The sequence below is a fragment of the Peromyscus leucopus genome, chromosome 7 (assembly GCF_004664715.2).
Source record: "Peromyscus leucopus breed LL Stock chromosome 7, UCI_PerLeu_2.1, whole genome shotgun sequence".
Lineage (NCBI taxonomy): Eukaryota > Metazoa > Chordata > Mammalia > Rodentia > Cricetidae > Peromyscus > Peromyscus leucopus.
In genome coordinates, this window is record NC_051069.1 from 61,890,881 (window position 1) to 61,901,724 (window position 10,844).

The window sequence follows — 10,844 nt, forward strand, 5'->3', positions numbered from 1 at the left end:
AAAATGCCCACAGTGCTGAGGCCGGGAAGCTTGTTTCTTCTGGGGCTGTGGCTCAGTTATCAGGATGTTTACCCAGCATACAAAAGTCTCTGGGTTCTAGCACCAGCACTCTATGAACCAGGCATGTGGCACACATCTATACATCACTGGGGAGGTGGGTGCAGGAGGAGCAGAAGGTAAAAGTCATTCTTGGTTACATAGAGAGTTCTAGGCTAGCCTGAGACACAGAAATCCTCTCTCAAAAACATTATTTTACTTAACAGTATAAACATATCCAGTAGTACTAAGCTGTGTACTTTATAGTTAACATATAAGCTATAATGTGATGTGCCTTTCATCACAACTAAAACAGAACCCAGGTCTTTTACTACGGAATGTTCTATTCACAAGTGGTCTTTATGTCATTTTCACTGAAGCTTCTCTATGCTCAGTCAAGGGCGGTTTCATTGTTGAGACCGAAATAAGGGGTGTAACTTGCTTCAAGTCAAGCCACTGTGCGGGTGAGGGTGGGTTTCAAACCAAAGATAAGAGAAAGGACCAACTGATTGGAAGGCATTAGCCGGGCACGAGATTGAGAAGCCCCCACCTACACGATGGGGAGGGCAGGACACAGACAATTCAGGGAGCCTGGCCAAGCAGGACCCAGTGGGCAGTGTCTTCAGAGCCCCAGAGTCAGATTTCATCCCTCTAGTGTGGGGAAGGACTGCCTTGTAGCTCACTCCAGCCTTGCATTCCCCTCCCAGCTGGGACAACACAGCATCCTGGCATTTGGAGGTGTGGAGGGAAGACTGGATAAGGAAAGAATAGGTAGCCATGCCAGCTGCAAGAGAGGTCTGGCCTCCTCTTGTTTAAGACAGAATGCAAGTGTTAAGCCACCCTCCCCCCCAAAAAAATGTTTGGTGCATGACTGCATTTGCTTATGGTGAATCCTATGGGCTGCCTTGTTGTCTACAGAATCAGGAACTTGAGTTCACCAGCCTGTAACTTCCCGTTTCCCATTACAGATGTGCTCCTCCATTCTGTTTAGGTGTCTTTGATCTCTGGTCTGTATGTATGTTAGTGTGGATTATGGCTTCACCTCTGTAATGCATTTCTCATGGCTGTGCTGGGATTTCTTAGTTTTAGAGCACCGAGAAAAACCTCTAAGTGAAATTGAAAAGAAGAAGGATGCACCTCTTTAGAGTGCATGATGGGGGCATAATCTATATCAGCAAAACTAAATGTATTTTTGTTTTCTACTTCACAGGGAGAACTGTGTATGCATGAGTGTGAGGAATGGGGAGGGAATGGTCAAGCCTTGGGCAGCTGTGTCCTAATCCCCCAGAGACTGCTTCCCAGAGAAGCTTGTTAGTGAATCTCAGCGCATGAAAAGAGGCACAGGACAGCAGGAAACCGAGTTTGAGCAGAAGCCTAGCTTCACAAGGGTCTGAGGACCAAAGTGAAGTGGAAGGCTGCAGGCAGAAGCAGAGAGAAATGGTTGATGTAGGTTAAGTGAGGATTCCAAGGCAATAGGTATACCCATTATTATTACAGCCCACCCTCGTGTGTGTGTGTGTGTGTGTGTGTGTGTGTGTGTGTGTGTGTGGTGTATGCATTGGTGTACATTCACAGAGGCCAGAGGAGGATATTCGGTGTCCTACTCTATCACTCTCCAAGTTAGGTCTTACCACTGAGTCTCTCACTGAGCCTGGAGCTAGGGTAGCAATCAACAAGCCCCAGTCATCCTCCTGTCTCCACCCTGTGCCCCACCATTACTTGCTCTTTTTATGGGTTGTAGGTTAGAAAAAAAGAAGGTGATTCTAACACTTGGATTGGTAGAGGGCAGGAAGAGGGGAGATATGGTGTCACGAACTTAGAGCTGGTAGTAACCGTGAAGCTGTAAGTCCTCAGGAGCTTAGGCATCCCATGGGAAGAACGTGGCTTCACAGCAGACTCAGAGAGGGCTTAGGCCAAAAGGATAAGGAAGTGTCATTGCCTGGCTATACCAAGGACTAATGGAGAGGTGGCGTGCCCACCTGCTCCATTTGGTGAAGGTGTACCTGAAGAACCTCAAATAATATGGCTGAATTAGTTTTTCACCTTGTCTTTGATTTCTCTTCCTTTGTCACTGAAAAAAATTTCTCAAGTAGGAGTAATTTCACCACAGAATAGCAATGGGTTATTTGTGCATTGTAACATTTATTGACGTCTATCAACTTCATGTCACCTGAGACTAGTCAGAACTACCCAGTAAAGAAGACCCTCAGAGGGACATGCAAAACCCACCCACAGAACAATGGAGCAAGTGCCACACCCAGTTCAGTGCTGCAGGCCACAGGAAAACATAATGGAATTCAGCTACTATCACAAAAGCTGCTACTTGGAAAAGTCGAGGACTTCTCCAAAGGTCAAGCCATGGCTTAAGAAATCTTGGTGATATTTTAGCATATATATATATATTAGCTGGCTCCAGGAAAGGAGCTAAAAGAGAATAGAAGCTTGTAGAGAGAGAACTCACACAGAATAATAGTGTATGGACTAAGGAGTTTCGTGTACATAGATTCATTTCTTTAGCTGGTTGTAGATTCTTCCCGGACCCTGGGAGGGGACTATTGAGGGGCTGGACCCCCCCAAGTCCCCGATAGTTCAGGAAGGGCGTTTGCTCATTCTGATTGGAAATGCAATGGAGAGCCTAATGAACGCACAGTTAGTCTCTTTGAAGTGTCTGCATTGTCCACAAATCATCCCTCTTTCCTGTTAAGGAAGAAAATAACAACATTAAGAAGTGTCATAAATCACATAGCAAAATTCTACATCTGTACTAGCACAGACAATGTCCCAGGTTCAATTCTCAGCTCAAACAAAACAAAACTAAAACCAAAAAGCCATCTGCTTTAGCTGGATGAGGAGTGTGGGGCACCCGCTTCTGATTCTAGCAACAGAGAGGCAGAGGCAGTGGGGCCACTTTATATATTTTATGTACGTTAGTGTGGATTGTGGCTTCACCTCTGTAATGCATTTCTCATGGCTGTGCTGGGATTTCTTAGTTTTAGAGCACCGAGAAAAACCTCTAAGTGAAATTGAAAAGAAGAAGGATGCACCTCTTTAGAGTGCATGATGGGGGCATAATCTATATCAGCAAAACTAAATGTATTTTTGTTTTCTACTTCACAGGGAGAACTGTGTATGCATGAGTGCGAGGAAGGAGGAGGTAATGGTCATTCAAGGCCAGACAGCAGGAACAGCTCTCTCTCTCTCTCTCTCTCTCTCTCTCTCTCTCTCTCTCTCTCTCTCTCTCTCTCTCTGTGTGTGTGTGTGTGTGTGTGTGTGTGTGTGTATTCATGGTCTACAGCACAAGTCCAGGACAGCAAGGACAACACAGACAGAACATGTCTCAAAACCACTCTCATTTAGGAAGACTTGCATGAACACGTGCTCAGCACTCGAGCACAGCAGGTCGTACTATCAACATTACGTTGCTGTGGTAACCTCCTTTGCAAAGTGTTGCCCTAGGAACACGGTTTAGAAATGTTGATGTGCAGTGAAAGGTTTGGCAGATGCTTGCATCCATTTCTTCCCCTGTAGAAATAATTTTCCCTGAGTACAGGTCTCGCTTTTGATCATTCAAAGACTCTGATCTTTTCACCGTGTATTCTCATTCTTCCTTTATGTGTGAAGTAGGTTTTGATATGCATGTAATTCCAGATTCTTGTGTCTCTTGGAGAAGATGAAGATGCAGAAATATATAACAACACCTGAAGTCAGGAGAGCTGACTTGTCACCTGGAAGCCACATGCCTCGGCACGAGTCCCTTCTCCTTGAACCTTCTTCTTGTCCTCATCTTTATCTAGGGACATGGGTTTTTACCACACCTCTCATCTGTCTCCCAAACCCTATTTCTAATGAGCTTCATTGAGCAAATGCTGACTGACTTTTGCTTTTTGATACATTTGATTTTGGAATTTGATCAAAACAAAGGAGAGGCTAGGACATACAACTTTAGAGACTTCACGGGCGGTGGTTCCTATCATAGCTGTTGCTATCTGTGGGCGACCGTTTTCCCTCCATGTTTATAAAACCTGGGAGACTTGAGTCACTTTTGACCATGTAGGGCAACTCCTTGGCAGTGGGCAGTTATGAATGGTGTTTGGGTTGGGGGCTCTCATATGCATCCGAGCTCAGCAAGGAAGGGTAATAACATTTCCATCCCATAGTGGACTTCCAAAGCTTAAAGTATGAAATGTCAGCTGTGGTGAGATGGCTTAGTGAATAAGGGCTCATATGCCCAGCCCGATGATCCAGTTTTATCCTTGGGACCCACACAGGAGAAGAGAAACGACTCCTGCAAATTCTCCTCTGACTTCTACACATGTATTGTATTTTGTGAGCTTACACACACACACACACACACACACACACACATACACACATACACACATACACACACACACACACATACACACATACACACACACACACACATACACACATACACACACACACACCACACACACACACACACCCCCACACACACACACCACACACACCACACACACACATACATACATCACACACACACACACACACACACACACATCACACACACATACATCACACACACACACACATCACACACACACACACACATCACACACACACATCACACACACACACACCACACACACACACACACACAAATACATAAAGATCAACTAAAAATAAAATGAGTTATCTCATCATGCGCATAGTATAGAACATCTTCTTCAGGAATGTAAGGTTGTTGCTTCACCTCAGAAGGTCTTGATTTGTATTTGTTTGAAGTATTGAGGAATAAACTGAGGGCCTCACACAGGGTAGCCTCCCAGTGCCCTGGCCTACTACACAGGTTTTCAGGTTTAAATCCCACTGTGGATCTCCAGGCCATTCCCCATTTCCTGAGATCTTTCTTTCATATCTGACATTCTCTTCTCAAAAGCCATAACTCTTACCATATAACTCCTGAATGCCTTCAATGTCATCCTCTGTCAGTCTGAAGTCTTCTGGGTTGCCATTTCCATAGGTAGGATACATCACAGCATTGGGGTCAGAAGAGTGGCCCAGACCCAGAGAGTGGCCGAATTCATGGGTGGCAGCATGCAGGAAGTTCACTCCTACAGCCAGGGAAGTGTATGTTAAATATCAAAATAACTGTATAAAGACCTGGACTCTATCACATCGTGATGAAGGACAGTAGCCATGCCCCAGCCATCTTTAGCTGCTTGTCTCCACTCCTTCAAAAGCGAGGCAGGCTGGAAGGAGAATGCATCACTACAGAGTCCACAATGCCGGGGAAGTCATGGAAACAGCAGGTGACAGGGAAAGGAATCTGCAGCTCAGGTTTCATCTACACACAGGAAGGAGAGCAACACACACACACACACACACACACACACACACACACACACACGGAGGTCAGAGGACAACTTCTGAGAATCAGTACTCTCTTACCATGTGGGTTTCCACATACATCACACACACAAATTTTAAAAAAGAAGATATTAAATGAGATAAAACATTTAAAGCATATAATATAGTAGTTGGCACTTAAGGTGACTCTAATTGTTCTAATTAAAGCAATGATCAAATTTAAAGCGGGTGTAAGTCTGGGTTTCTAAAAAGATAGGAAGTAGAAGAGGCATAGGATCCTCTACCTGGGCCATCACCATCAGTCCAGTATTCGTCCTTGTCAAAGTGAGCGTCTCCTCCGAGGCCTGGCCCCGGCGCAAAGGCATGAGCCAGTGTGTTTCCTGGCCCATCAAACGGGAGGCTGTCTCCATGATCTGCAAGACAGTGCAGTGTGATGTCTGTTAGTTTTTTTCTGGTTACCTCATCTCTCCAGATCATACGGTTATAAAGGTTGGAGAGAGAGGCTGGTCCAGTTGACCTCCTGGTGCCAAGAGCCAATTTATTTTCTTTTTCTTTTCTTTTTTTTTCTTTTTTTTTTTTTTTTTTTTTTTTTTTTGGTTTTTTGAGACAGGGTTTCTCTGTGTAGCTTTGCACCTTTCCTGGAACTCACTCTGTAGACCAGGCTGGCCTCAAACTCACAGAGATCCACCTGCCTCTGTCTCTTGAATGCTGGGATTAAAGACATGCACCACCACCGCCCAGCTACCAAGAGCCAATTTCACAAACACAGGCTGAGCTGTGGATTTGGTCTAGGCACCTGTCTGTCGTTAGATCCACTGCTCAGCACTGGTGACCACCATATGTTGAAGGCTCACTGGAGTCAAGATCTTAAACCAGTGTGTGATGCTGAGAATTGAAACCAAGGCCTCTCCTATGTTAAACATGCCTTTCACCAATCAGAGCCCTCTCTAGTGCTCATGAAAGGGTTTAAGTCTTGAAAGGAGAGCAATCAGGTGAACAGACACAGGATTAGCCTGCAGGAGTCATCCTTACCTCCCTTTGCAAAGCCAATCATGATGTCTGCAGTCCCCGACCTGACCCTTCTGAACTTCAGTGGGATCTGCTTGCTCCACATTCTGAGAGCTTTTGCCACGATTTGATCCACCTTGAACTGTGGTAAGTCTGAAGTATAGGACATGATTCTGACAACACATAAGAAAACAGTGTTTAGTTCCCAGGAAAAAGGTTTCATTGCCTCCCTCAGAATGAGCCAAAGCGAACCTCACCTGTAGGTGACTTCTCTGGAATGCCATTTTGGACTGTCTGGCATTAGGGAATATTTTGCAACATCTGGCACTCCGCATCTCGGTTTCTGCATTAGTTCCACGATCTGGGGGGATAGCTTTCCAGTCACGGGCAGGCCAAAGAACTTCTGCATTTCCTTGAGTTTGACCACTAGGCTGTTGGCCTCCTTTGCTTTAGAGTCATGAATGTAAAATTTCCTGAGATAATCCTGGCAGACAGAGAGAAAATACTCTTTAATATGAAAATCTGCATCTCTTTTACCTGTTGATTTGAATAGTTATTTGAAGACAGAATTGTTAAACAGTTATGGAGTAGAGTATGCACTTACTGGTGAGGGGAAATGGGCTATTTGACAAAGTACTGGCCTGCTGCTGCATAAGATGAAGAGGGGAATCCCTTAGGAGCAGTGCGTTCTCATGCTCAGAGGACAGATGCACCGCCCTCTTTTTAAACTGTGAACTTATGTTTAGAGCAGGAGGAGTCAGCACGTCTTCAGGGAGCACACAGGCCTGGAAAGGTTCAGTCACACAAGAGCTTGCCTCAAATACTGGAGGGCCTGAGTTTGATCCCCAGACCATGGGAAAAACTGGGTGCTTCTATACCTCTGGTGCCAGGGAGGAAGAAACAGGAAGATCACTAAAGACTTTCAATATCAACCTCTAGCCTGCACACACACACACACACACACACACACACACACACACACACACACACACACTCATGCACTCTCTCACATACATGCATACACATATACATATATACACATGCATATACACACATACACGCATATATACACACATGTGTGTACACAACACACACACACAGCACACAGAGCGAGAGCGAGAGAGCGAGAGAGAGCGAGAGAGAGCGAGCGAGCGAGAGAGAGAGAGAGAGAGAGAGCGAGAGAGAGAGAGCATTTGAGCATATAGAAAGACTCTTGGGCATCATAGACCTTATGGGGAGATCTGAGGTCCATTATCCAGGTAAGGACTGCTGTGATCTGGCTATTTACACTTCAATAGGGAAGAAGAAATCAGGTGATTGTTAGTTTAGTCTGAATTAATCATCCAGGAAGAAAGCCCAGCTAACAGCATCTGAATGCTTTGTTCAGGTTCACAAGCTGAGTTAGTGGCAGGCCTGGTTTGAAATCTCCTTATCTGCAGTCCCCATTCCCCTTGCTCTTTCTGTCCTCAGTCCTTCCTGCTGTTGGCACACCCGTTAGGAGGGGTGGGATAAAGCAGCTCCCTCCAAGACCTTCCCGTGCACATCTGGATCCCGTGCACATCTGGATGTCTGAAAGTGTCCAGGTGTCTGGGGCTGCAGCGGAGACCATCAGGCAGAAGGTGACGAGGCAAGGGACAGCACTGGCAGCTCTCAAAGGCACTGGACACCCTTCCCAGGGCCAGGCACGCATTTACTCCACGCTTATTTCAACGGCAGCTTTATAACCACCCGGCAAAGCAGGGATGGAACTGTTGCCTCTGTTCTGTACAGACATACGGCTTAGAGAGCGAAGCAGCTGCAGAGACTGCCCCAGGTGTTTGTGACCCATTTCCGAAGAAGCTTCCTTAGGAGAGCTACAGGCTCAGGGAGTGTGCAGCAGCAGGATTGCTGAATGGCTCACCCTCTGCGGAGTGCTTTGCTGTCGGTACTGGAGTAACTGGAGGTGGATATCTACCTGAAAGCCTCCCACGACTATGCATTTTACCAAAGTAAACTGGCCAACATCATGCCCTCCTTCCTGTTTCCAGTGATGGGGTTTCATTCCATACAACAAATTCTTATTGTTCACTCAGAATGGTCATGAACAAATTCTCTGAAACAAATAACAAACATCGTATCCCTCCCGGAGCGGGGACCTCATGAAGACGCTCTCTGGAAGACCTGTTTGCATTCTTTTCTCCACCTCTGCTTCTGATTGGACATAGACTCTTGCTCTGTACTACAGGCTATCCTGGAACTCACTGTGTAGCTCAGGCTGGCCTCAAATACATAGTGATCCCCCTTCTCATAGACAATCTGTGTGCTAAGCAAGCAAACAAACAAACAAAACCCTCAAAACTGGCTTAAAACTCCTAAAAATGCTATTTAAAATGCTATTTGGTAAGGTAAAAACCAGTTAAATATTGGTGACTTCATGTGGTTGAATCTAGTTTATCAATTGAGTCTTTTAAAAAGTCAAACTGAACGTGAAATACAGTTCTATTTTTCTTATGCTTGGAGCTTATCAGTCGCTATCCAATTTTACCAAATGACATTTTATACTCATTAATTATTATACTTACTCAGCAATATGCATGACGAAACACGATTTCTGAACTAGAGAAGCTTATCCTGATTCCTGTCTCTATTGGCAGCAAGAATATGAATCAAGGAGACCCTGAGTGATCAAATGGCATGCTGTATGTGGAGTTACTCATGGTCTGTAACCACTGCACACACGTGAGTTTCTGTCATCTGTTATTTGTCTGGTAGACTAGTCCTGTGGGCAGAACACGGACAGTGTTCTAACTTCTAGTGCGCAGGCAAGAAAGCCACACCTTCTACTGGTGCTTTCTGACTGCGAGTCTCTTCCCCGGGAGGCCTCGTCTTTAGTGGTACAGTCCAGTCCAGTTCATAAAAAGAATTTCAAGTTGCAATAAATAACAATAATAACACTGCTATTTCCTGAACATGAACTGTATTTCAAGTACTATATTAAATGTCTTATACTAGCTCCACTTGCTGGCATCATTATTATACTTCTCCAGTTTCTGATTTGGAAAATTTAAGGTCAGAAATGAAATGACATTCTCAAGTCCTCCTAGATATCAGATAAAGGAGCTGGCACTCAGTCAGAGTTCAGGAAGGCTCTGGAAGCCAGCTTGCATGGCTCCTCACAGAAAGCATGCTCTGCTTTTCTAACCAGGAACTTTACAAACGAATATTCACTGCCACACTAACAACGAAGGACAGATCATTCAGAAACACACTTGGCGTGCAGATGGTGAGGCCAAAGAACCCCAAGTGAGAGGACCAGATACCTGAGCCTGTTCCCACTGCAGCGCGCTCACATCGGCAGCCTCCCGGGACAGTGGCAGGGCTAGGTGGCCAGGCAGCAGACACACAGTCCAGAACAGGGTGAGTTGCATAGCCGTCATCAAAAGGCGATTGTTCTCAGACCAACCAGTTGCTTTGATGTCTTATGACAGGAGCTGGAGAAATTTATATGACTTCTCAGCCCTGAATGTGAAAACAGGTGACTCATTTGCAGGCTTTTCTTCTTTTTAGAATGCATGTGTTATTTTCCGTTAGCAACAATGAGGAAGTATTGCGTCCTTTATTGGCAGGAGGAACGTATGGCTTTTATCTTTTAGAGGACCCCCCCCCCCCCGTGCTGAATCCACAAGAAAACTTGTTTTATTTGTTGGAATCAAATCACTACCCTCCTAAGTCTCTCACTGACAAAACAGTTCTGAACCCTTCATTGTATTCTGTATCTTACAAGGATTTTTCTAAACATTTGTAATATGTGGAATAGTGCACAAATAGAATAACATCACCGATCAGGTACTGCAACAAAACCAGCACCAAGAAAGAATAGGACACCAAGGTGATGAGACACACCTGGAATCCAGAATTCAGGAGGCTGCTTAGGCAGGAGGGTTGCAAGTTTGAGGCCACATAGTGCCTGTATAGTTAGACCATTGGCTACATAGTGAGACAATGATTAAAATAAGCAAGAAAGAAGGAAAGGAAGGAAGGAAGGAAGGAAGGAAGGAAGGAAGGAAGGAAGGAAGGGAGGGAGGACAGAAGGAAGGAGGAACTGGAGCATTACTGGCATCCCATAATGCTTTGTAAAGGAGGGGGACAGGTGTGACAGGTGCAGGTTCTGTGTCAGTGGCTGCCGTAGAGTGAGCTCTCAGCCGGGCATCTCAGTCACGCAGTGCGAAGCCCCTGTAGGTGCCCCTCTAATCAGTGGCTTCTTTTCTTAATGCTATTCCTAATTTCCTTCAATCAAACATCCCAGTAAATCTCCAGGGAGAGCCATGGGTAACATGTCTGTATAATATATGAATATTTATAGATGTGACCTGTATCAGATAACCATAATGCTATGAGATATTCATTGATCCTTGTATTGGAGTAAAATCATGGATCTTTTCTTATCTTAGAGAAGCCACAGACTGGGAGGA

General features: G+C 45.2%; 1 protein-coding gene across 1 annotated transcript; it reads right to left on the reverse strand.

The window, feature by feature from the left end:
* Positions 1–2,158: 2,158 nt before the first annotated feature.
* Mmp7 (matrix metallopeptidase 7) lies at positions 2,159–9,926 on the reverse strand. Its single transcript, XM_028890956.2, has 6 exons — positions 9,693–9,926; positions 6,651–6,877; positions 6,418–6,566; positions 5,670–5,798; positions 4,968–5,129; positions 2,159–2,733 (listed from the first exon to the last, which is right to left on the reverse strand). The coding sequence occupies exons 1-6, from the start codon at positions 9,807–9,809 to the stop codon at positions 2,687–2,689; spliced, it is 831 nt and encodes a 276-aa protein (XP_028746789.1). The 5' UTR covers positions 9,810–9,926; the 3' UTR covers positions 2,159–2,686.
* Positions 9,927–10,844: the final 918 nt, after the last annotated feature.